The sequence below is a fragment of the Gavia stellata genome, chromosome Z, assembly GCF_030936135.1.
Source record: "Gavia stellata isolate bGavSte3 chromosome Z, bGavSte3.hap2, whole genome shotgun sequence".
In the NCBI taxonomy this organism is placed as follows: domain Eukaryota; kingdom Metazoa; phylum Chordata; class Aves; order Gaviiformes; family Gaviidae; genus Gavia; species Gavia stellata.
In genome coordinates this window covers 70,397,853-70,425,739 of record NC_082637.1, presented here as the reverse complement: position 1 = coordinate 70,425,739, position 27,887 = coordinate 70,397,853, and the positions used below count along the sequence as shown (strand labels likewise).

General features: G+C 40.3%; 1 protein-coding gene across 1 annotated transcript in view; it reads right to left on the bottom strand.

Annotated features, from left to right (window-relative positions):
• DTWD2 (DTW domain containing 2) overlaps positions 1–27,887 on the bottom strand; it is a 94,207-nt gene that overhangs the window by 53,278 nt on the left and 13,042 nt on the right. The window contains exons 2-3 of the mRNA XM_059834032.1: positions 6,172–6,262; positions 603–697 (exon numbers count right to left, since the gene is read on the bottom strand). Coding sequence (XP_059690015.1) covers positions 603–697; positions 6,172–6,262 — 186 coding nt within the window. The remainder of the gene's footprint in view (positions 1–602; positions 698–6,171; positions 6,263–27,887) is intronic.

The following is a 27,887-nucleotide window of genomic DNA, read 5'->3' as shown; positions in this document are numbered from 1 at the left end:
CTAAGACTTAGCTTCATCTAATAAAGATTAAAGACATTACGTGGGAGACCAATATTGTCCAAGGTCTCAGAATAATAAAAAAATAATTAAAAGAATTCTGAAAGCTATGCTTTCTTATAATTAATTTTAAGAGAAAGAGAAAAGGATTTGAAAGAATATATTCTATGAGAGTTTTTCACCAATAGACTGCCTTCTCAAGTACCATCTATCACACTCAAGTAAAAACTATTGCTTATATTTCAGTAACACCAAACGGTTTGTCAGACAAAGCAAATACAAAAAGAACCATAAAGAATAGCAAGACAAACTTAGTACCAGATAAGAACAGAACTGCAAAAACTAGGAGTTACAGAGTTGCACCTGAACCTTCCAAGAGCACAAAACTGAGACAGTAAAAGCTACAACCTAGAAGAAGACCTATCAAGTGTTTCTGACTATTATATATAATTTATCTTTGCTGGAAATCAGAATATTATATCAAAAGTCAATATGCATACTTGAAATAAAATCTAAGAACACTGTTGGTTATTAATAAAGACACTGAAAAAAAGAATCTCTGTAATATATAGAGGACCAGAAAATGCACAGGCAATCCCACTCACCTGTCTTCACTAAAACGTCGACCAATCAAAATTTTACATTTGTCTGGAGGGAGACAAGCTGCTAGCAAAGGTACCGTCCTTAATACTCGACTTGCCTGCAAAAAAGAAAAGTTACTTTTGAATAAAATCAAGGAGAGCTTCTATGAATTGTTAATGCTTCCATTTACTTTCGAATTCTTTTGACTACAGACACAGAAAAAATCTTACCAGATAACAGAAAAAAAAATCAACAAGAAAAAATATCCAATTTTGATGCACTCAAATCGTGCTGTTTTGATTGACAGTATTAAACTTAGTCTTAACTAACCTATGATCATCAGCATAAATTTGAACTAGGCTATCAGTATCAAAAACAAAGACGAAACTTCATAGAATAATAAACAGTAGGCAAAAAACAGCTTTAGTGTTAATGTAATAGGTTGGGGTGTCAATGTCTCTATATTGGAAAGTGAGGGGAGGGCTCGATTTCCACAAACAGGTGCTAAAAATAAAAGCACTGGGTGTATCAGAACAGACAATGTGAAATACAAACATCTCCACTCTGCTGTCACTTCACAGTAGCCAGCACAATGGCACCAACACTGCCATGAGTACTCTGTCTCGTGCCATTCAGGCTGTGTTGACCAGGCATCTGCCTACATCTCTGTGCCACAGATGAGGAAGGTGACTGCCAGGAGCAGGGGCTCTTCAGATCTCAAAGAGCATTAAAGAGCTGTGTTGGAGCAGGGCTTCAGAAAGTGGAGGAAGACGGAAGTACTGCCAGCTGAAGCACACTATCTGCTTATTAAATGGAGCAATTTGTTTCTGTCCTTTATTTAACACAGATGGGAACACACTAGCTTTTGTCTAGACAAGAAGTATGGCAAATGAAGCTTGAATATTTAGGATGTCAATTTTTGTTTTCCCATCAAGGAAGAAGGACCATAGGTTTATCTTACATTTAATGAAGACAGCAAGCCAACACTGAAAACGGAATGAAAGTTTCAGTTTTTTCATTTATCGCAAGAGGAGCAAAGGAAGGTTATTAACTGAATCTAGCAGGAGGCAAGACACTAGAGATCAGGTCAGGATTATGAAAGCCCTAAACCCAGTAAGAAATGAGTTCTTACAATATTGTCAACCTGAATGTCTCATGATTCAGGCAACGAAAATCCAAAGATCAGTCTCTAAACGACAGGATTAATTAATGAAAACCCAGGGGGGGTTTGGTCCATCTTTTGATTTATGAGCCATATATCAACAACTCAGTATTTGTAAACATGTAAGGCCTTGATTAGCTCTCTCAGTTCTCTCTGGGTGGCTGTTGCCTTTCACAAGTATCAATGTGCAGCTGCCTGTGGCTATCACATTGTCTTGCTACCAAACTGCTGTTAAATTAGTTCTGTGAAGACTTGTATCACTGTTGCCTAAAACCTTTATTAATTTTGCTTTTTCTGATCCATATCTACTGATCCTCTATAAATAAAACATCATGGAGTTGAAGGAATAAGTTGTCCTGCTACATCCACCACTACTTTGCAAGGCAGCGGCACCATGATGTCTCCTAGGGATAGATGAAGATCAAAATACCTAGGAAGTGAAGTGCTAGCAAGGGGAGGGAGAAATATCCTTCAAACTACCATTGATTTCTTCGATCTCAGCAAAGCCAAATAAGCCATCAATGGTGATACAGTATTATTTGTCTTTATTTCATCATAATTAAATAACACCCCAATTCACTAGTCAGAAGACTCCCTTCTTCACAAGAATGTAGTGGCAATAAAGGAACCAGAAGAAAATCAATTTGTCTTTGATAAGCAAAACCAAAAGACCTATCATCAGTCACGGGTAAGTCATTCAACTGTTCCCTCCAATGTCATATCATTACTTCAGAATTCATATCAAATAAATACATTCTCTTACCAACAGGGAAAATGGAATTTTCCTATCTGAAAAACAACCCATGTTTACAGGAAGATAAAACAAACATAAAATTCAAAGCTGAAAGGAATTGTTTGAGCACAGAAGCTTAAGAACAGCTAAGTCAAACTAACATTAAAAAAGGCTTCACTTGTTTAGTATTTTCTTTATTAAAAGCCATTTGTATTTAATTAGACTACATATATAACCTATTTGTTATCATATTGGCTATTTTCCATTTACTGGTTTGAAAGTAAGCAGTTGCTCTCTCCTTTGTTCTTCTCAGTGTTCTAAATAGTGATTTGCAACTCTTTGTTTATTCATTATTTGACCACTGAAGTACATAAATAGAGATAGGACTGAAGGACTTATGTGGTGGGTTCACCTTGGTTGGCCTCCAGATGCCCACCAAGCTGCTCTATCGCTCCCCTCCTCAGCAAGACAGGGGGGAAGAAAATAAGATGAAATTGAACTCGTGGGTCAAGATGAAGTCAGTTTAATAAAGAAAAGCAAAGGCCGTGTGCAAAAACAAAGGAAACCGAAAGGATTTTATTCTCTACCTCCCACCAGCAGGCGATGCCCAGCCACTTCCTGGGAAGGAGAGCCTCAGCTCATGTAGCAGTTGCTCAGGAAGCCTTAATAGCAAATGCCACCCCGCCACATCCCCTCAGCTTTTATTGCACAATGTGGTACCAGATATCCCTTTGGTCAGCTTCTGTCAGCTGTTCTGGCTATTTCTCCTCCCAGTCTCTTTCCCACCCTCAGGCTACTGGCCTTTGGAGGCAGGGTTTGGAGGGACTGCCCTGACGCTGTGAGCACAGCTCAGCAGTAGCCCAAACACTGGTATATTATTAACATTGTTCTAGCCACGAATACAAAGCACAGGTCTATGAGGGCTGCTATGGGGAAAGTTAACTCCATCCCAGCCAGACCCAATACAATTCACTTTGACATTTGGGGTTTTTTTTTTCTGGGAATTAGTGGTACTTTTGGTCAGCATAGCATTATCCATCTACAATGAACAGGACAGTGCTAACTAATAACAATATTTATTAAAGCCAGCAGATATATATTTCCTCCATTTTTTTTAATGAATTGTTAGGACAATTAGCAAAATTTTTCCCCTTATATTTGATTCTTACTGTTTAGTAAGGAATACTCTACAGTAGAATTATTATAATAAGCAAGTCAAAGCTAATTACTGGCATTAGATCAATATATAAATTCATTAAATACACACAATCTCAGTTTTCTTATCAGATGCTTAACATTGAGAATTCAAATTCTTATGGAAAGAAAGAAGGCAAGGAAGCAGAACAACCTAAACAGACACCTCTGCTATGCTTTAAGGGTTCTGTTCTGAGTTATAGCTATCACTCAGGTTTTGAAAAGTACATAATGGCCTACACTTTGCTGGAGATCACTCCAAGGATGATAAAAGGCAAAGGTAAGACAAATACGTACAGGAGTTTGTACACCTAGTTATGCCACTGACCTGACATAAGGTTCATAACAGTAGGCATGAGAAGGGAAAAATGACATTATTTTATTTACTTTTATATATATATCTATATGCAAAGTAGAAAGAGAAATTAGGCTGGGCAAATAACTCCTTCACCTTCCCACTAGTTCTGATGCTGGGTTTGGTATACTGGGTTTCTAAATACTTAATTTTTAAATTACTCTCATTATAAACAATGGTACACTAACACTATTCAGAAAACAAGTATGTGCCCCTTGACATGGAATGTTGAATTCTCTTCAAATTCCTTCACAAATTAAAATCGAATTAATTCATGGACCTATTATGCAAAATGGAAGCTGGATGGTAGGATTCCTCACTTGGGATCCACTGCTCTGCAATAAATGATTCCTCTCTCTTTCACTGTGTTTGATACCAGCACAGGTCTGTCTGTCAGCATGGCCTCTGGATAGTAAGAATGGGGAGACACAGTCACATGAATCAGAGCACAAGAAATTTTGCTCCTGACTTCCTACGTTACTATCTTGCCTGAATACAAGTCTCAATGGCATCATTTGACCATAGCTGGTGGTTTACTTCACTGCACTGCGAACTTCCAAAGCCAATAAATAATGAAGCACATGGAGGATGACAGTCTGATGTGCACTGATGTGCAGTAGGGGAAAGACATTCACTACCTGGTTAGTTTAATGAGATACTTTTGAAATGGACTCTTAGAGTGTATGTGTAATGAAATGGCAGACTGAAGGATCAGATACAGTCCAGAAAGCTTATCTGCCTTCAAGACTGATTGTATTCTGAGTATCAGCAACTATAACAAACAGTACCTATCTTTTGTCAGGTATGCCTCTGCTGTTCTCGAGTCAAAAGCATCACCTGTGATCATCTAAGACAAACACTTTCAAAGATCATTGTAAGATATTCTTAGCTTCCCACCATTTGTTTGCATTTATCTCTGATAAGCAAGTGCCCTCGTATAGTTAGATAGCTAAATTTTTCCTCTCAAATGGATTGTCTTCAAATACAGTGGTCTTCCAATAGCAGTTTATCAAGTGAATTATCATTATGTAACATATACCAATGGAACAGTTGCATCCCGTTGTAACAGACAGCTGTTGTGATTGCTGATTAATAAAAAGTGTATATAGCCTTTCAGAAGGACACAGGAATGGTGTACGAAATCTAAAAAGAATCTGCAAACTTTTTCTGATATCTTCCACCATGAATTAGAAATTCAACACAATTCAAATGCCAGTTCAAAGTTCTCTGGCTCATTTTTAAACCTCTTTTTTCTAGCAAGTGACTTAAGCATATACTTAAGTACTTTTGAATAAGTAACACAAAACAGTATTCTTCTTATAAGCAGCCAATTAAAAATCACAGCTTTCCCATTTAGGGACCAAATGCTTCTGTTTTGTTTTGCTGTGACAGAACACTTTTCTCTAACTTGCTCTTTTACATTCTGCTTACGTTCCTTCAAAGACTCTCTGTGTGCTGATTGAGCTAAGTAAACAGTGCTAAGAAAACAGCTGGACCAGAAGAGTACAGGTTTCTGAACTTCACAGTCTAATTTGTAGGCCCACCATCTATCCAGATCTGTGTAACTGCAGTCCAACTTCTAAAACCCTTATGAACCACCACCATACTCCATTCTTGACAGATAAGAAAACATCAACATAAATTCTCCTATTAGGTAAACCAAAACATACTGTTCTGAAGCTAAACTATAGTTTTTAATTGGCTAAATAGCTAAGGTAATCACTAAGATGAATAGCTTAATTCATATTTTTAACAGAACACTAACAACAATAAAAGACCACTGCTATAACCAAAACACATTCCTCCCTGGATCAACTCTGAGCACCTCCATGAGAGACCATGTCAGGATCAATTCTTGCAGTTTGTACCAAGACAAGTAGACTTTGGATTCTAGCAGGACTATTCAGATAAGAAAAGATGTCTTGCGTGCAGAAATAGTTGCAGAAATAAGGTGTGATTTCAGAAGATACAGTAATTCAGAAGAACTGAATAAAAGATACAGTATCTCAGGTGAACTGGCATTTCAGTCATCAAGTTTAAAAGTAAAAATCATTATGTGATGTTAACAGCGTAGCTGTTTCCTCTTGCCTACCATTTGCTGCATTAAGATTACAGCTGAACTCCAACCATTACCTCAGCCTTACTCACCTCTGCTGGATGCTGAATTATGTACAAGCAGGTGGAGACCTTTAGCGGATGTATTGGCAGGAATGGACATAAACACACCTTCTGAGGACGGCTACATGACAGAAGGGAATGAGAGAACAATAAAAGTAATCAGCAATTTATGAAAGATGGCATAAATACTTTGCACAAATACATACCACATCCCAAGAGCCGCACTAAGAACTTCCCCTTATGACACAGTCTATTAAACCTGATGTAAATTTCTGTTTGAAATTCCTTCTGTTTCTAAAAACAAAGAAGCAAGATTTTCATTGAAATACAGTTTTGAGAAGTGTTCAAACCCCTCCTGTGGTCTGGTTAGGATCAAAGCACTGTAAAAATCCTTTCATCATCTTCAAGAGGAGCAACTTACTAGTAATCCGTACCCTAATCAGAGAAATCTGTTACTGCTTTTCATACCAAGTTAGTGCTTCAACAATTTGATAAAATATTAGAATAGAACATATAATATTTATAATTGATATAATTTACAATAGATTAATTACAATAGAAAATTTTAGAAGTATACACACATGAAACCCCCAACATGCTATATTTATGACTGGGTTGATTTTTTATAATTCCATCTATGCTGAAATATGTAATAGACATGTACTATGAAAACAAAAGATCCTTATCAGGAAATTCTAATTTACGTCTGAAAAAAGAAAACAAAAATTATTTTAAAATCTTTGGTGTACCACATGTAGCTGTTAAAATGACTATCAGAAGAACTGTATCTAAAGAAATTAAATATTACTTGCATGAAACTAATATGCTGAATGATCAAGAATAAACAGAAGCAAAGAATTAAGCTCAAAGTTATACATAGAGTAATTGAAGTTATTACACCAAAAACACACATACACACACACATGCATGCACAGAAGTCACTACAGCTACTCACATACGTTATTCAGTAACTCAGAAAAATGAAGGAGTTCCTTAACAGTAAAGCTATTACCAGTATTCACCACTTAAAATCATACCACCCCTGCAAACAAAGCTCTTTCTCTACATTAAAAAATGTAAAGTCAGGATTTCCAGTAGAATGCTAGGGACCCGGAGAACAACTTCACCTGCATCCTCCTTGTAGTCTTTATTAGTAACAGTTTCTATGTTGGTCACACATGAGAGACAGCAAGCAATCACTGCAGTAGACGCAATTTACAGAAGGGAATTCTGAAGACAGGTCCAGGTCAAGTTCATGGTGAGCCCAACTGACGCTGCACTTGCTTGTCCACAAGAGCACGCACCCAGCCAAGTGCACTAAGTAATGTTACAGTAATCCAAGCCAGTATAACTGTACCCTAGTCAAACATTAGTACTTACCAGTAAATAGCGGCATTTTAAAAGGCAATAATAATAGATAAGCTCCTCTTTAACAGTTGACAGGTAGTATTACTTTAAACCCCCTACTTCTAGCCCCAATTACTGAGACACAAAGACAATTCCCTTCTCCATAGGGTATACAGTTAAAGGTTACCCAACAACAGTCTAAATCTAAAGCGGTGGGGGGAGCATTGATGCAAGGGAAGGAATTGGTACTGATCAAAAAAAGCACTGGAAAAAGTATTTTAAAATATTTAGACTAAAAGGTCCCTGGTCAAGAAATAAGCCTAATGACAAAATGGAAATTATTCTCATATACTCTTCTGCAATACTGTTCCAGTGGCCTGCTGTCTGTCTTTCCTTCGCACTTTTAGTGCTGGCATTTTCCTGTTGCTAATCGTGCATAAATTTGACATATTCTGTTCTATTAATGGACAGACTTTGAGCCTAAAATTAAGTAGTCATTAATTTCACTATTCAGTGGGCTATTCTGGGGACCTTCACCATGGATGAACTAAAATCAACCTTATTCCCAGGTCTGCTGGGTCTAATTTCAGAAATTCTCCAGAGCTGTATCACTGCTTTTTTTCCAATATTTTCTCACATGTAAGCAATTTAAACAGAAGTTTCTGAAAACAGTTTTGTTAACAACCTGGAAGAAGCAAATACCCCTGGAGGCTAAGTAGAAGCTCATCCTCTTTTTGATCATCAGATTTAGTGGAAACTCAATTTTGTACTAAGTTACACTTAGTTTCTCCCTGTTATTAAATGGCTGGTTTGACTAACAAGAAAAGTTGTTAAAATTCTCCCTGTTATGGCATTTTCTACTGAGGCATGAAAATTTACTACACAAAGCTATTCCAAAACAGTTAGCTGGTGACTTCAATCCAAAGAGCTGCATTGTTCACCAGCTTTTATAAGCAGATGGAAACAGTTTCCAGTGATTTCTGACCTCAGGGTGTTTAACCATAACAAAGTTGGCTAGATATAACTTACTTATTTTCAAGTCTCTCTTTCACATATGTTTTTTGTATTTTCCACACTAGTTTGGATTTTTCAAGGGTAGTTTTTTAACCTAGGTTAACCTCACCAAAAAAACCCAAAAAAACACCACACCACTAAACCAAAAAAGGAAATTACCCAGAGAGCAAGCATTTTCAAATAGTTACAGGATAAACTCTACCTATAATTTCATTTGTAGGGACCAGAGCACAAACCATGACAAATAAAATACTTTCCAATATAATTTAATTACTTACATATGTATATACATTACTTAACTTTAAGCACCCAGTTAGGTACCTAATTATGTTGAATATGTACTTTTACAATCCCATCCTGGAGGCACAAGACTTATTTCTGTACTTTCACTTTGGTACCTAACAGTTTTGTGCCGAGACAAAAAAAAAATTATTCCTACATGAATTTGACATTACCAGCCTACATCAGTCAGACAGGAAGCAACGCAGAACAAGAGAAGTTCTGTTCCACCACCTCAAAAGCTGCCTTTGCTCTGAGAAAGGCCACCTAGGCAGAAAAGGCTTTTTGTCTTCTTCTTTTGTTTAAAAATTCTGCTACAGTCTTGCCCTACATATGCAGCTGATGTTACAGAAGAGTAGGAGCAGCACCAAGGGAACTTATTTAATAATAAACATCAGTTTTCTCCTACTTCTGGAAATGAAAGCTGCAGTCTGCTCCAGGCAGGAACAGTAGCATTCAGAGTATTACGGAAAAGTCTTGTGGGTAGGGATTAGGATTTGAAGGAGGATAACTTTTACAGTATTATGGATCTGTATGCAATTTCACTACAGCTCAAAGCTATCCAGTGAGTTCTTACCTGTTTTTCAATACAGCATTTCTAGTTTTAAAACTTTTGACAAAGTAAACTGTCACATTGGTGGGACTAAAAATAAAATAAAAGAATCATTCTGTGTCTTGCAAACGTGCTCCATACGCAAAAGACAGCCATGAACATGCACAGACTTCTCATAGCTTTCCTTCTCTTACTCACATCTAAATGTTCAGATTCAGAATAACATTTAGTCTATTTTCCCAGAAGAACTGACTCTGGACAGTGGATTGTGCTGTACTGTGTTGTCAGGTTTAGTGTAATTACTAGTTTCTGGGCAGACATACTTGAAAAGTGAATATGCAGCAGCCTGAAAAATAGTGAGCTAATTCAGAAAGTCTTTCCAAGTCTCTGTATGATTTTCCTACAAATATAAATGTCCTCGCTTGCTTCAGGACTAACTTTTTACCTTGTGGCAAGATGTCCAAAGGGCTTCTGAAAACAGGCACCATTCTGGGAATGCAAATGAGCATACTATTACATCCATATTCAGAAAAATAAAGGCAAGTCATTCAAGGATTTAAACCCAGAGTAAGCAATGAATAACAATGTTACAATTCTATGCTCAGCATTTCTAGACATTTCTAGGGACAGATGTAAAGAGGGTAAGTATGCCAAGCACATGCTCTAGAAACAACGCTTGCAATATTAAAATAAAGAGGAAGCTGATGTTTTTAAACTACTATCACTTGTGGCAATTTTTACATGTTCCAACACATACTGTCAAGTTCCGGCCCCAGACTCGGTATTTTCAAAGAAACATGCCTGCCCAAACAGAAATGGCTGCTTCAAGTAAATTAGTTATCTCTGCTGTTTAGATCAAAACACCAAGGGTTTCAAGGTCAAAACCCACCTGAGAAGTCTGGAGAAAAGCCACAAAGTTACTCTATGTTTGTTTTATACTAACGTTTTAATACATGTTTTATACAAACACAATCCCATTACACACATGCATTAAAACAACATTCAGGAATTTTACAAAGCTGTGTTGGAAGTTTAAAGGAACAAGCCCATACATTTTATAAAATCTGAGGACAAATGTTATTATTGCTAGTTTTTTGTTATAGGACAAACACAAATTAAAAATGTTTTCAGATTACATTTTCCATCCTCCACCTTAACCACTACAGCTATAGAATGACCTTAAAAGAGTGAGTGGATTAAGTTAAAAAACATAAAATGATAAACATAACATGATGCACTTCGGAAGAAACAATCCTAAACCAACACACAGAAGAACCCCAGGGTCTGAGGTTATTACAGCATGATATTCAGCAGTAAGACCTTACGATAAACGGTTCTGTGAAAATGGCAGTTTAATGCCTGGCACTTCTCAAAAATGCAGATCAGATGTTAAGTGTTACTAGGAAAGGATAAAAGAATTAAACAGGGAACATTACTATGCCACTACATAAACCTCTGGTTTAGCCCCATCTTGCACGCTGAATGCAAAAAAAAAGGCTGGAGAAGCCAGGTCAAAAACAAACACGAGGAGTAATTACAGAATCACAGAATCACTAGGGTTGGAAAAGACCTGTAAGATCATCAAGTCCAATGATCAACTAACACCACCATGCCCATTAAACCATGTCCCACAATGCTTCGTCCACACGTGCCTTGAACACCTCCAGGGATGGTGACTCCACCACCTCCCTGGGCAGCTTATTCCAGTGTCTCACCACTCTCTCAGTAAAGACATTTTTCCTAATATCCAGTCTAAACCTCCCCTGGCGCAACTTGAGGCCATTTCCTCTTGTCCTGTCACTTGTCACTTGGGAGAAGAGACCAACACCCACCTCTCTGCAACCTCCTTTCAGGTAATTGTAGAGAGCGATGAGGTCTCCCCTCAGCCTCCTCTTCTCCAGACTGAACAACCCCAGTTCCCTCAGCCGCTCCTCATCAGACTTGTGCTCCAGACCCCTCACCAGCTTCGTCGCCTTTCTCTGGACACGCTCCAGCACCTCAATGTCCTTCTTGTAGTGAGGGGCCCAAAACTGAACACAGTATTTGAGGTGCGGCCTCACCAGCGCCGAGTACAGGGGCACAATCACCTCCCTGCTCCTGCTGGCCACACCATTTCTGATACAGGCCAGGATGCCGTTGGCCTTCTTGGCCACCTGGGCACACTGCTGGCTCATATTCAGCCGGCTGTTGACCAACACCCCCAGGTCCTTTTCTGCGGGGCAGCTTTCCAGCCACTCGTCCCCAAGCCTGTAGCATTGCATGGGGTTGTTGTGCCCAAAGTGCAGGACCCGGCACTTGGCCTTGTTGAACTTAATACAATTGGCATCGGCCCATCGATCCAGCCTGTCCAGATCCCTCTGCAGAGCCTTCCTACCCTCCAGCAGATCAACACTCCCGCCCAGTTTGGTGTCATCTGAAAACCTGCTGAGAGAGCACTCGATCCCCTCATCCAGATCATCAATAAAGATACTAAACAAGACCGGTCCCAAAACTCAGCCCTGGGGGACTCCGCTCGCGACCAGCTGCCAACTGGATTTTGCTCCATTGACGACTCTCTGGACCCATAGACTTGTGAGAGTCCAGGTGACATAGCAGGTCGTTAACTGCTTCCTCCTGGATCATGGGGAGTTTATTTTGCTCTCCATCCTTGTCTTCCAGCTCAGGGAGCTGAATACCCTGAGGATACTTGGTGTGGCTGTTAAAGACTGAGGCAAAGAAGGCATTAAGTACCTCAGCCTTTTCCTTATCCTTGGCGACAGTGTTCCCTCCCGCATCCAGTAAAGGATGGAGATTCTCCTTGGCTCTCTTTTTGTTGTTAATGTATTTATAGAAACATTTTTTGTTATCCCTCACGACCGTGGCCAGATTGAGCTCTAGCTGGGCTTTAGCCTTTCTAAGTCCCTCTCTGCATGACCTAACGAGGTCCTTGTACTCTTCTTCAGTTGCCTGCCCCTTCTTCCAAAGATGATAAACTCTCCTTTTTTTCCCGCGTCTCAGCAAAACCTCCTTGTTCAGCCAGGCCGGTCATCTTCCCCGACGGCTCTTCTTACGGCACATGGGGACTGCCTGCTCCTGCGCCTTTAAGATTTCCTTCTTGAAAGAAGCCCAACCTTCCTGGACCCCTTTGTCCTTCAGGACCGTCTCCCAAGGTCCTGGGAGGACCCTCTCAACCAGTGTCCTGAACAGGCTGGAGTCTGCCCTCCAGAAGTCCATCGTAGTGGTTTTGCTGACCCCCCTCCTTACCTCACCAAGAATTGAGAACTCAATCATTTCATGGTTGCTAAGCCCAAGACGGCCTCTGACCTTCACTTCTCCCACCAGAGTCTCTCTGTTTGTAAACAGTAGGTCAAGCGGGGCACCTCCCCTGCTAGGCTCCCTTACCAGCTGCATCAGGAAATTATCATCTTCCACATACTCCAGGAGACTCTGGGACTGTTTCCTCTTGGCTGTGTTATATTTCCAGCAGACATCCGGTAAGTTGAAGTCCCCCACAAGAACAAGGGCTTGCGACTGTGAGACTTCTGCCAGTTGCTTTTAGAATGCTTCATCGGTTTCTTCGTCCTGGTTGGGTGGTCTGTAACAGACACCCAGTAGGATATCCGCCTTGTTTGCCTTCCCCCTCATCCTTACCCATAAGCACTCAACCTTGTCATCACAATCATTGAGCTCTATGCAATCAAAACACTCCCTAACGTACAGAGCCACCCCACCACCTCTCCTTCCTTGCCTATCCCTTCTGAAGAGCTTATAGCCATCCATCGCAGCACTCCAGTCATGCGAGTCATCCCACCATGTTTCTGTGATGGCGACTACCTCATAGCTGTCCTGCTGCACAAGGGCTTCCATAGAACAAATGCTATGTTGTGTCAACTGTATAACTAGCAGAAAAGTCTTCTGGAAACTAACTTGTCAAATACAATGGTAACCTGTATTTAATTGGTTGCTTTTACGGTCATGTTGGTTTGGAAATTTGTGGTACTGCCTTGAATCTCGTCTGGTACAAAATGCTAAACTTAGTCTGGTGTATCTTAATGAATTTAAAATGCGCGGCAGTGGCTTTTCCTGGAACTAGATGGAAAAGTTTTGAAACTTGTAACAGAATACATTGCAGGCTCAAATTGATCCAGTGTGATAATGCCCTAAATACCTGTTTCTGGGAGGATGCTTCTCTGTTTCTGCCTGGCATTCCGGAGCAATGACAGGAGGAAGCTGATGTTTGTAGACATTATACAGAGTCCTGACATTCAAACTCAGTGCTTCTAGCTCATTAGCACAGTTCATGTTCCCTATGCATCAAAAAATGATTTTCCATAAAATGTAAAGACACCAAATGAGTACATTACTCTCTCACCTTTTAGTGGTAGAGATTTTGTATGAATTAGAACAAGTATTCCAGATTTCTGATCAGCTGAGTTCATTCATTCCTGTGTCAGACTGCTTCAAGTTGCTGTCCCTAATTGTGTTGAAAAGGGTACAAAAGCCTTTGTGCAGGATGACTGTAAAATTTCTTTAAATAGTTACCTCTTTACACCTAAAGTTTGCAAAGTAGTTGATGGATGTTGGTGGATAACACGGAAGTAAGTTTTTTTCCCGCTGTGTTTGATTTTTTCTTTGGCTAGAATATCTTTTCTGTGCCTGTTTTTACAGAGGAAGTTAGCAGAATAATTACTCTTGTGCTCTTTAAAAGCTTCTAGAGCTGTTGAAGAGGTTGAGGAGCTGCGGATGAGAAGGAGTATTTGTGTGATTTGTCCAGGAATGCAGGTTGACTAATCAGTAGATATCATAATCAGTTTTGAAAGTTGTGTTTTATTAATTAATATACATATATAATTAATCAACTTTTAAGTTATGACTTTGAAATTCAAAAAGCACAGATAGTTTTCACTATGATTTGTATTGGATGCTTCTCCATTTAAATCACAGAATCACAGAATCACTAATGTATCTAAACGATACTAAATGTATCATTCTGCTCAAGAAACTGTGATATGTTCCATTAAATTCACTGGCTGCACCATTTAAAATAAAAACCCAACAAAACAAAACCATACACTTGTTTTATTTATTTTTAACTTGTCATGGGAAGCAAAGCCTCAGCAATATGCCTCTTTTTTTTCTTTTTTTCTTGCCAGGAAGCAGCTACTATACAGGTTACCAAGTGGAAAAGGAAGTGCTTTGTTGATTGTTCTCAACACTCTCTCCACCTGTGTTTCTGATACTGTGTTTTTAATTTATGTGGCTGTTGACTCTTAATGAACTTTGTAATAATTTAATTTCAAATTTTTATGGCCCGTGACCAGTGAGTTCCCAAGTCTTCTGAAAGAGACCGGAGGAAAGGATGGACGCTGGAACACAATCGAGTAAGAATAATCTTCTATGCCTGATTTTTCCCAGGAAACACCAATAAACTAAGGCTTGGAAATTTTGCTCAAGTAAAGAATGTTCAGAATAAGCCTAGAAGAAACCTAAACAGTGCTGATGGCTCTTTGAGTTTCTCTGTATTTCATGAGAGCTGTAGCACTTCTCAGAAAGATGGCTTTCCAAAACTTACTTTAAAGAGAAATTGAAGAGATGGTAGGCATGTAATTAGTAAACTGAGGCTAAAAAGGGATGAGCTTCTATCACATATGACTTCTGTTAAATTTTTATTTCTTGATCTTGTCTGTGGGAGTTAGTCTTCTGTAGGCTAGTTGATTTGAATGGTTATCAGGATAGTAGTAGACATCTTAAAAGTACAGTAATGCAAGCAGGAGACTTAAAACAACAATATATCATGACCCTGAATTTCCTGATTAAATGTGAAGTATGCCATAGATGATATTTTGTTATTTCTATGCTCCAGTGTAACTGAGCATGAGACTGAAAGACTACTAGCACTGCAACCATCAGGAATATTTACATGGTGATGTTGCACAGCCATCTTGTAGTGCCTTAAAATTGCCCAGCCACATTACGTACAAACCACCTACTACTGAGAAAATAAGGCCAGCTCATAATAACTGAAGCAGTGGTAATGACTGAATTGGCTCATCCTGTTCAATTTTAAAACAAAAGAAGATGGAGAACCCCAAGGAATTCCTTCATTTATTATTTCATTATTACAGTTCACAGTTTCCCTCTTACTCAGTAGTTTAAAAACATGTGTGAGCTTCATTTAACAAAGCAGATCACCAGAGCTTGTATATTTGGGACATCAGCTATGGAGTTTCTAGTTTAAATCTGACTCATATTTATTATGATCAGAGGATGGGCAATTTTTCAGAAATCTCAAGTCTACTGTGTAGACTTAGCTAGAGTGAACTTCAGGCCTGTCTTTAACGTACAGTTCAGCTGGTGACCATGGCAGTTTGGCTCTTCTTGCAGGATCTATGCTTGTTATCAGCAGAGCTACAGGGAATACCAAATCCTCCTCCTGGCTGCACTGGCCCTGGGTTTGCAAGACGGGCCCTGGCCGTGTAGAGGATGAGGTAATCCATTATTTCACTACTGTTCAGTGCAAAAGAGACAGGTTTTCATTTAATAAGGATGGCTTTTTATCTTGCATGAAAGTTGTGGCAATTGCATCACGTCACATACTGTGTAGCCACAGGGCAAGGGAAAGCAGAAACATAATACACTCAGCAAATTATTTTTAAGATGGCAGTAAGTCCTGTCAATTACAAAAGGCTATCCCAAAGGAGCTGTAAGATTTTGCCCAGAGAAATGCAGACATCCATACAGACATTTTAGAAATAGAATACAAGAAGTAAAAAATTACAGCTAGGTCATCTCAAGCCACTGCAATTGACATTGTATACATTCATTTTAAATTGTGCAGAATGACTGAGAATAGAAGAATGGCCATACTAGGGCATATCAAAGGTCCATTTGCACAGCATGCTGTCACCAGCAATGAACAGATGTAGTAGTGAGTGTATACATATATCTGAAGAACAAAGGGTAAGCATATGCTGATACTTCCTGCCTTTCTCCAACTGCCTTTAGCTCAGGGGACTTGGAGTTGGCTGTGGCTTTGTATCTTCAGTGGCAGTGCTTCCATATCTGATGGATTTTCATGTCAAAAATTTTTCCGGTTGCCCTTGAACCCGTGTAAAATTCTTGAATCCACAGCATTGTTCAGCAAGGAGATCTGCCGCCCTTCATATGAGGAGTGGTGGGGAGACTGGTTGAGGGATCGGGAGCGCAGGTAGTGTTTTCCTCAATCCCTTCAGTGGTGGGGAGGAACACGGAAAGGAACAGGAAAGCGAACCTGGTCAACACGTGGCTCAGACTGGTGCCGTTGGAGGAATTTTGGCTTTTTTTACCATGGGGCGGTCTACACGTCACTGGGCCTGCTGGCTGCAGGAGCTCAACTATACCCAAGGGGGAAAAGGATTCTCGCTCATGAGTTGGCAAGCCTCATCGAGAAGGCTTTAAACTAGATTCGAAGGGTGAAGGGTATGAAACCAGGCTGCCTAGGGATGAGCCTAGGGGCGGCGTGCCAATGTTGGGGACGAAATCGATAGCCCAGCTCAAGTGCATCTACTCCAATGCACGCAGCATGGGCAGCAAACAGGACGAGCTGGAAGCCGTTGTGCAGCAGTTCAGCTATGAGGTAGTCGCCATCACAGAAACATGGTGGGGCAACTCGCATGACTGGAGTGCTGCGATGGAGGACTATAAGCTCTTCAGAAGGGACAGGCAAGGAAGGAGAGGCGGTGGGGTGGCTCTGTATGTTAAGGAGTGTTTTGATTGTATAGAGCTCAATGATTGTGATGACAAGGTTGAGTGCTTATGGGTAAGGATGAGGGGGGAAGGCAAACAAGGCGGATATCCTACTGGGTGTCTGTTACAGACCACCCAACCAGGACGAAGAAACCGATGAAGCATTCTAAAAGCAACTGGCAGAAGTCTCACAGTCGCAAGCCCTTGTTCTTGTGGGGGACTTCAACTTACCGGACGTCTGCTGGAAATATAACACAGCAGAGGAAACAGTCCCGGAGGTGCCTGGAGTATGTGGAAGATAACTTCCTGATGCAGCTGGTAAGGGAGCCTACCAGGGGAGGTGCCCCGCTTGACCTACTGTTTACAAACAGAGAGACTCTGGTGGGAGAAGTGAAGGTCAGAGGCCGTCTTGGGCTTTGCGACCATGAAATGATTGAGTTCTCAATTCTTGGTGAGGTAAGGAGGGGGGTCAGCAAAACCACTATGATGGACTTCCGGAGGGCAGACTCCAGCCTGTTCAGGATACTGGTTGAGAGGGTCCCTTGGGAGACGGTCCTGAAGGACAAAGGGGTCCAGGAAGGCTGGGCCTCCTTCAAGAAGGAAATCTTAAAGGCACAGGAGCAGGCAGTCCCCATGTGCCGTAAGAAGAGCCGTCGGGGAAGATGACCGGCCTGGCTGAACAAGGAGGTTTTGCTGAGACGCGGGGAAAAAAGGAGAGTTTATGATCTTTGGAAGAAGGGGCAGGCAACTGAAGAAGAGTACAAGGACCTCGTTAGGTCATGCAGAGAGGGACTTAGAAAGGCAAAAGCCCAGCTAGAGCTCAATCTGGCCACGGTCGTGAGGGATAACAAAAATTGTTTCTATAAATACATTAACAACAAAAAGAGAGCCAAGGAGAATCTCCATCCTTTACTGGATGCGGGAGGGAACACTGTCGCCAAGGATAAGGAAAAGGCTGAGGTACTTAATGCCTTCTTTGCCTCAGTCTTTAACAGCCACACCAGGTATCCTCAGGGTATTCAGCTCCCTGAGCTGGAAGACAAGGATGGAGAGCAAAATAAACTCCCCATGATCCAGGAGGAAGCAGTTAACGACCTGCTATGTCACCTGGACTCTCACAAGTCTATGGGGCCTGATGGCATCCACCCAAGGATGCTGAGGGAGCTGGCGGAGGAGCTTGCCAAGCCGCTCTCCACCATTTATCAACAGTCCTGGTTAATAGGGGGAGGTCCTGGATGACTGGAGGCTTGCCAACGTGAGGCCCATCTACAAGAAGGGCCAGAAGGAGGATCCAGGGAACTACAGGCCTGTCAGCCTGACCTCAGTGCCGGGGAAGGTTATGGAGAGGTTCATCTTGAGGGCGCTCACAGGGCATTAGCAGGACAACCAAGGGATCAGGCCCAGCCAGCACGGGTTCATGAAGGGCAGGTCCTGCTTGACCAACCTGATCTCCTTCTATGACCAGGTGACCCGCCTAGTGGGTGAGGGAAAGGCCGTGGATGTTGTCTACCTGGACTTTAGTAAAGCCTTCGACACTGTCTCCCATAGTATTCTCCTGGAGAAGCTGGCGAATCGTGGCTTAGAGAAGTGCCCTCTTCGCTGGGTTAAAAACTGTCTGGATGGCCGAGCCCAGAGAGTCATGGTGAATGGAGCAAAATCCAATTGGCAGTCGGTCACAAGCGGAGTCTCCCAGGGCTCAGTTTTGGGACCGGTCTTGTTTAGTATCTTTATTGATGATCTGGATGAGGGGATCGAGTGCACCCTCAGTAAGTTTGCAGACGACACCAAGTTGGGTGGCAATGTTGATCGGCTGGAGGATTGGAAGGCCCTGCAGAGAGATCTGGACAGGCTGGATCGATGGGCCCAGGCCAATTGTATGAGGTTCAACAAGGCCAAGTGCCGGGTCCTGCACTTTGGGCACAACAACCCCATGCAATGCTACAGGCTTGGGGACGAGTGGCTGGAAAGCTGCCCCGCAGAAAAGGACCTGGGGGTGTTGATTGACAGCCGGCTGAAGATGAGCCAGCAGTGTGCCCAGGTGGCCAAGAAGGCCAACGGCATCCTGGCCTGTATCAGAAACAGTGTGGCCAGAGGGAGTAGGGAGGTGATCGTGCCCCTGTACTCGGCGCTGGTGAGGCTGCACCTCGAATACTGTGTTCAGTTTTGGGCCCCTCACTACAAGAAGGACACTGAGGTGCTGGAGCATGTCCAGAGAAGGGCAACGAAGCTGGTGAGGGGTCTGGAGCACAAGTCTCATGAGGAGCGGCTGAGGGAGCTGGGGTTGTTCAGTCTGGAGAAGAGGAGGCTGAGGGGACACCTCATCACTCTCTACAATTACCTGAAAGGAGGTTGCAGAGAGGTGGGTGTTGGTCTTTTCTCCCAAGTGAAGAGTGACAGGACAAGAGGAAATGGCCTCAAGTTGCACCAGGGGAGGTTCAGGCTGGATATTAGGAAAAATGTCTTTACTGAGAGAGTGGTGAGACACTGGAATAAGCTGCCCAGGGAAGTGGTGGAGTCACCATCCCTGGAGGTGTTCAAGGCACGTGTGGACGAGGCATTGTGGGACATGGTTTAATGGGCATGGTGGTGTTAGTTGATCGTTGGACTTGATGATCTTACAGGTCTTTTCCAACATTAGTGATTCTGTGATTCTTCTTGCCACAAACTAGTAGATTCATTAGTCCAGCATCTGTATGAATGCTATATGTTAAGTGTAAGCTGTCCTCAAGGAGTATTTTCATGCTGAAGGTATATAGACAAAAATCAACATATTTCAGAAATGCGGACTTGGTCCATGCCACCTTTATTAAAGGCTCTAAATTGTGCAGTGTTTCATGTGACCATCTCCCAAGCAAATAACCTTTTTGCCTGACCAATTAAATCACAAATGAAGAACAAACAAGTAAGTTTTGGGATTTTTTACCCTGGAATGTTCGTGGCATCTTTACAAGGCTAATCTGAACATATTGAAAACAAGAAGTATCTCCCAATGCTATAAAAAACATACAAAGAAGAAAAGAATAAAATATCCACCCTGTATATTTTCCTAATTTATTATATGGAAGCAGACCTTGGCAGGCAGATTTCCTTGCAAATAAATGAAGTTAACAAATCAACAGGAGAACACTCTTTCAATTGTTTACATTAAAGTTGGCTGTGGTTTCCCCTGTAACTAATAGGAGTAAATAAAAGAACCCCAGCATTTAGCTTATGCAGCACTGCAGTCATTACAGAAAGGCCAGGAAAGCCAAAAACTAATGAGCCCGAGATTGTTGACATTTTCATGCATCTTGGCTCTATAGCCTGGCAAAATATCTGGCAGTCTGACAAGCTTCATGCCAGACAGTTAGCAGAGCTTTAAATTTGTTGAAGAAGGTGAAGCGGTAATGGCATTTAAAGTGAGCCATTGAGGCATTAAGATTAAGAAGTTAAACGGAAGTTTTACATTGCCAGCTTTATAATTCCCAATCTGTTTCAGAAATTTAGAGGCTGTCACAAGAAAAGACAAAACAGAAAAATTCTGTAACCAAAAAAATCTTGTGGAAAAGTTCAGAATTTCCCGTGGAACAGAGAAACCCACCAATCCAAGAAAGAAAAAGAAAAAAAAAATTGCAACAATACAGAATCAGCCTCTTGATTCTTGCATCCATTTGATATGTGCAGAGAACATTCCAGTTAACAGCATAAAGTAAAAACAGAAGTATATTTTTAAAGAGCATATGATGTTCCTAAATTAATGCTTCTATAGTTAAATGAGGTCTGTGGATATCACCATCTGAAGATAATTTTTTTTGCAATGCTACAGAAGGACATTTGTTTGAATGTTTGCTTCAAACTGCAGAGTTGTGTTTCCCCAAATGCTTGTTACTATTTTAGCCTTTGAAATAATAATCACAAAATGAGAAACTGTGCCGTTGGCTTTATGTGATAAAGTTCAGTCCAGCTATGGTTTATTTAAGTTGACATGCAGCCTGTTTAAAACATGGTTAAGAAGTGAAGATGCTGCACCAAACCATTTCCAACATAATACAAAACGCTTATATAGACTGTCAAAGAGAATCTCTTGAAGTTTTCATTTCTAACCGTTCTTTAATTTATGTCTCTCCATTGATTTTAATTGAAGAGACACAGAATCTGAACTTTGTGTAGGCAGGATTTCACAAACTCCAGTTATACAATCTGACCCAGTTTCCTTTCTAAAGGCTTATACATGAAAGAGGAGAAAAGGTGTGAGCAGTTACTTGACTAGAATTAGACTTGTTGCCTATTTACCCACAACAACATCATATACTAGGAAGGTCTGTCCTAACCTGGCCCAAAATATTTCTATTATCTTAATTTTCTTGACTAGAATTGAAAATAAAAAGCTGAAAACTATGTTAAAGGCATGAACTGGAACAGGGCAGAGACCACTAAGCTATAAAATAGTCCAGAGAAACAAAAACGGTCATAACATAGAAAGTACCTGCTGTGTGGCTTCCCTAGAAAATGCCACTAAGCCAAAACCTGACCCAGGCTGCCTCTGCCACGCAGTGGGTGCCGTCACTAGGCAGCACCCAGCTGCCAGGCTGCATTGTGCCTGTGGCCCCCCACTGCTGCACCTGTTCCTCAGCCACTTCAATTTCAGCAAGCTTCAAAATAAAAAATTCCATTCAAAATTAAATTTTATTTAATATTGTGGAGTGTCATTTTAGTGAGCATTAATACACTCACCAGCAATTAGTATTTTTAGCAGTATTTCAGCTACTGTTTAGGTTAGCAACAAATAATTATTTAAGTCTTAACTGTATATGCACACAATTACTCACAAATTTTATCACATTTTTATACAGATTTGCAAGACGAATCAGTCCAGTGCATTGCTAACATATGTACCTCCACACACAAGAACATACATAACTGATAAATTAGACAAGCATTAGTACAGCCTAAGGGAAGTTTGCTTCTGCCTCCTACTCAGCCTGTTTTCAGCAGAACAGTAAGGTTCTTCCAAAGCAATAAAAGCCACCAGACAAAGAACTCAATGCTGATTCTCTGTTGGCACCAAGCTTTCTTTATAATACGGAAGATATTATCTGGAATATATTACACAAGGAACTTGGACTTCTGTACAGCAGATGACCTCTTCTGACTCGCCAGGACTAGTGGGAGTGCCCTCTCTTCAGCCTCGGGTCTGGTAAGCTTGCTAGCCCCCTGCATGCCTGCTCAAAGAGCCTCCCCGCAGAGAACTCTCAGAAATTGTGGCTAACCAGCCCTTCTCCTCCTCTCCTTCTCAGTCTGGTACCTCGACATGAAAGAACACAGGCTCTTTTGCACCCCATGTGGAATAAAGGGTCATAGTGAACACTGCAGCGAGCCAGGGGAAAGGCAGCTTGAGAAACTGAGGGATTAAGACACTGCTAGCTGGAGCTAGTGACAGTACAGTTCAGCTGCATTCAGTGGTTCAAACAACAACTGAAGCTGTGTAAATGCAGTCTATAAATCTGAAGTTAAATTACCTAAAAGCTTCATGCATTTTTGTTTTGTTATTGTTGGTTTCTTGATTAAAAAAAGGATAATTACAACTTGTCATTAAGGGTAACCTTGCAAGAACCTATGCAAGAATAAAAACACTAACTTTCCATGCCACAGTTTATGAAGTTCTTCAGTTTTGACTTGAAGTTAGTTTAAGTTGCAGCCAGAGCATTCTCTTGTTCCAAAAACACAGACCAAGTATCAACAAAACTGACTTTTCTATCTCCACGTAAGCAATATATGGAGATTTAATATTTGAAATGTAGGCCTACCTATGCAACTTTACCTTATTTAATACAGTATTTTAAAGACAGAGCCTATTGGCATGTATACTTTATTTGATAATAGCAAAACAAGCCTGAATTCTAGTTTGAAACAAGCAAATGAGAAAGAGGAGTTAAATTAAAAGCTCAGTTCTGTACCAAATGAAGTCAGAAGTGAATTTTGCCATTGATTTTTAATGAAAGCAGGCTCAGCACCCACACATCTTTCATAAGTTAAAAGAGCTAGATTTTTCTCTCTCTCAATCCACGCAACAGCGCCATATCCTGTCATTTAGAGCTATGAATTTAAGCATTCTTCCTTTCACAAATAACAATAAGAAATACGCAATGAAATTATGGTATTGCTATACTTTATTTTGGTAAAACAAATTAATACATGATAGAAAGCCCATTCTAAGCTCTATTTAGCCTTAACATGAAAGTGGATGCCTTCTATCAGACAAAACTTCTTTAAAGAGTACATACTCCTGTTAATAGGAAAATCTACCATCCTCTGCAGTTTATCTTCAGCTGAATGTAAGCAAAAAATACAGTTAACAGAGCTTCATATGATGAATAACCAATGTTAGGAACATGGTTAAGTATTAGATAGAATCTTCAATGAAAGTATTCTAGTGTACTGTTCATTTCTTCTGCCATAGATGGTAGAAGAATGGAGTTGTGTTTATATATTCAGAGAAGTTCAGTATAACTCAACATTGTAGTACTGTATGAAAAAAAGGCTGTGTGCAAGCGATGTTCTGTTTAGAAGACTTCCCGATACCGCTTAGCTATAGGAGTATTATAAATGCTACACTACACTCTAGCGTCCTTTTTCTGAATAGCAGGCACTTCTCCCAAACAATTAAAAAGCAGTCAACCGGTTTCCTGGTATAATCCAATGAAATAATGTATTTTAAAATAGTATACCTGTTATTAAGCAGTAAAGAGTTATTATATTTCATTAAAATATGTTGATTTTTACTGACTGCAGAATGTTTTATTTATTTAACCGGGCATCAAGTTCATTAAGTTAGTCTAAAGCTTTTTAGGGATACTGTAAGATGCTGCTTTTAAGGCATACAACCAATTAAGCACAAGTGCTTTTAAATGCTGAATATAGCAGTCACCACATCAAACCCCAGAACCATATTGATTTGTACCTAATGACCCCTCAAGGTGCTTTGCAGGCAGCATTTCTTAGGAAAAATACCTTACAATAATACTTTCTTTTGAATAAGAAAACTAGAAGTCTGTTGCATAGATGAACCTTTCTTGTGTAACTTGAAAACACTAGTTTTATAACTATTGTAGTGTATTTGGCAAGCATGCTCATAAAAGTTAATAAAAACAAAATTAGACTGCACCAGAGTACCTCATTAAGAGACTGACGGGAATGAGATGGACCACAACAGTAAGATTTTGCGCTGAGAAAATTAGCATTGCCTGGTCTGAGAGGCCACTGGTATCAACTCAGACAGAGCACAACAGCACAAAGCTATAAACAGACTCATAAAATAATTCAGATTGGAAGGGACCTCCAGAGGTCATCTAGAACAGCTTCCCACTCAAAGCAGGAATAATTTCAAAGGCCTTGAGCAACCTGATCTGAGCACTTCCAAGGATGGAGACCCCGCAGTCTCACCAGGCAACCAGCTCTAGCATTCAACCACTCTGACAAAGATTAATTCGATTTTTCTTAAATTGAAAGACAGCTACACTCTCGTCAAAACAGCCAGGACACAACGGACCTCTTCTGCCACCAGGGCATGCTGCTGGCCCCCGCTCAGCCTGCTGCCCACCTCGGTGCCCTAGTTCTTTGCTGCATAATGGTTCCCTCGCCGGCCAGTACACAGGCTTGCAATGCTGCCAGGGCTTGTTCAGCCCTAGGCACAGGGCTTTGAATTTGCTGAATTTTGTGAGGTTCCTAATAACAAGACAGTTTGTCAACGTCTCTCTGAATGGCAGCTCTATCCTCCTGCATTACAGTAACTGCTCCTTCCATGTTGGTGCCACCTGCAAGCTTGTTGTGCATGCCTTCCACCTGGTCACTAGAAACATGTTCACCAGCTTTGCACACAGCATAAACCCCCATGGAAACCTCTCCTAAGCAGCTGTCTCATAGACTTTGAACTGTTGACCACTTGAGCTCAACAGTCCAGCCAGGTCTTTGTTCATTTTGTAGCCCCATTCATCTAGTCTGTATCTTCTCAACTTGACTACCAGGATATTGTAGAAAATTGTCAAACGCCTCCCTAGTGTTCTTATCCACACAGATGAATGTAACCACCACTATTTCAAAGCACATCATCATGGTTAGATACTATTAAATCCATTAACGAGTCTGGCAAAGAAGGTGGGCATGCTGTTCTTCCTTCTGCCCCCTACCCCCACTCGCTTTTGTGGTACATGACTTCATTAGTACTCTGATAGTGCCTTTATTAAATTTCTCCCCTGACTCCTCTCCAAACTGCTACACAATCTGTATTTGCAAACATTAACAGAATACAAAACCAAAGCAGTGGCTCATAACAGAATGATATTAAAGGCTAACTAACTTAATAGGGTTTGACAGATTATATCCACTGTACTGTTACAAATGTCAAAGACATTACCAAAGTAGTTTTAGAGACTGAAGCTCTAAGATACTTAGATGTCTAGATCCCTTTGAAACTACTCAAGCCTAAAACACATACATACCCATCAGAATCTCTGCTTCAGTTTCGTAAGGCATGAAGGGGCTACACATGTAAGAAAGTTTGTTGTACTTGATGAGGCTTTTTTAATCTACTTGGAGATGACATATTCTAAAAGGCACTTGAAATCAACTTAATGCACTGCATTAGCTGCCTGTTTTTTCATAAATTAGGGTTTTTAAAAGACCTTAGATGTTAATGGAGAATTAGATGTAGGTCTCCAAGAGAAACAGGACATCTGGATTTAATTGCTCATCTCTTTAGTATTTTAATGAAGAAATTCCCTATTAGAGGGTACAATTAACAAGCCCTTCTATTAAAAATAGCAAAACACATTTAAACCTTAATGATTTTACAGGCTCAAAACTCCATTTGATGAAAATTCCAACAGAGAGAGAGAAATTAGCAAGCTTCTAAATCAAATCCTAATAGACACTGAGGAAAAATATTGAAGGGATTACTCCCAAATTGTCTAAGTGTAATATTGAATTCAGAACTATCAGGAAAAACAAGTTCCATACATTATAAAACTAAAGTGGAGCACTGTTGTTGTCCCATACAAGTAACAAAATGTAAGAACCCCCAAATCACCCTTTTTGAGCATCATCCTTTATAAAATACCACTCTCTTGATTCACCATTTTCTAGCTGTTAAGAATATAATCCAGTGTTAACAAAACTAGCCATGGTTAGTCGCTGTCCCCTCGTAACAGTCTGACCTTATCTCTGATCAGCTTTAGTGGCAGCAGATTTCTCCAGACTGTTTGGCTTCCTTAGCAAACCCACAAAGTGTACATGCTTTATTTAAGGTAAGGAGCATTTTCTTTCCACTATCTGATATGAGCATCAAAATACATAATTCCTGAAAATTTCACATTCATTCCAATTTGCTCCATTTATTCTCCCCCTAGTGCGTGATTCACCTATTTTCAATTTCATTAAACTGGACTTTTGAAATAAATAGAAATGTTGAAGTGTGCTACTAAACAGAAGTATAGGGAAGCATGCCTATTCCATGACACCATAAGAAAATGAAGATATTTTACAACAAACTTTGTACGGTTGCATAAACAGATATTGTCAATTCATACAGAAACTGTGCTTTTTAAGGTGCTCCTTCCAAAACCTAAAGAGCATGCACACTCAATTTTATTTAAAATCTCTAGCCTTTTGGATAACAGTTGATTGACTGCTTATAAAAGAAAAAAAAAAAAAACCCCAAAAAAAACCAAAACAACAAACTTCCAACAAACTCAGAAAATTGTATTATTGATCATTAATATAGAAACAATTAAGAAAATCATGCAGAAAGAAATAAAGATCAGCCCCAGTAAGTATTTGACTATTCATTAGGTAAGAAAAATTCCAGCTAACTTTACAACATAAATCATCTAGTATCTGCTGCTGTTGTGCTAGAAGAGCCATAGGATGAGGCCTCCAAGACTCATTTTGTCTGTGTTCTTTACACAGTGCCCAGCAAGACAAAAATTAAGTGGAGCAAGGACACATTCTCCTTTACGTGACTAAGCTGATACAACTGGACATTCATGAGAAGACAAACTTGTGATTAAATGAAAACCATGCATTGCAGACAGTTTTCAGGTCTTCAATATCAACACAGATGTTTAATAGCTTTAGGAACTGAGGACAAGAATTTAAAAATAAACTCTTACCAGAAATTATAGGCACCATTGGTGTAACCCAGAAATGCTATGTAGAAAGACGGAGGAAAAAAAAATAGCCAAGAACTGTCTTAGAAGCCAAAGGAGAGCTACGCTTCCAGTAACAACACAGGCAACTACTAGGCTGACATAGCCAGGAGTTTGAAGTTGGATTATTTGTTCCAAGCAGAAAGCATCACAGACTTTGACGGAAAATATTTCAGGAGAGCTTGTGGAGCAAAACTACAATCCTGGTAAAATTATAAAAGAGCCATGAGAAAACTGAATCCAGTGCGCAGAAGACAGTATTTGACTTAAAAGATCAGAAAGTGACACACAGGTCCATTGCAAAGGATAAATCTGGATTGGAGATCAGACGGCGGAATCAAATACAGCCACTAAAAGGAAGAAAGAAAATTCCAACAGCCCCCCTCCACAAATTAAATGGAAGACAATTAAAAAAAAATATTCATAAATGAAAGGCAGCCAAAAAACTAGAGGTGGAAGAAGTCTGATCACCCTGATAATTAATTCTTGGAGAAGTCAGAAGAAAAAAAGTCAGAAGAAAAGTCAGAAAAAAAGTCAGAAGAAAAGAAGTCAGAAGAAAAAAAAAAACACACTAAGAAATTCTAGGCATAAAGATTAAAGAAGGGCGGGAGGTTGGAGTGGTGCATCTGAAGTGACAGGAATGCTTGGTGTTGTAAAAATGAAACTCA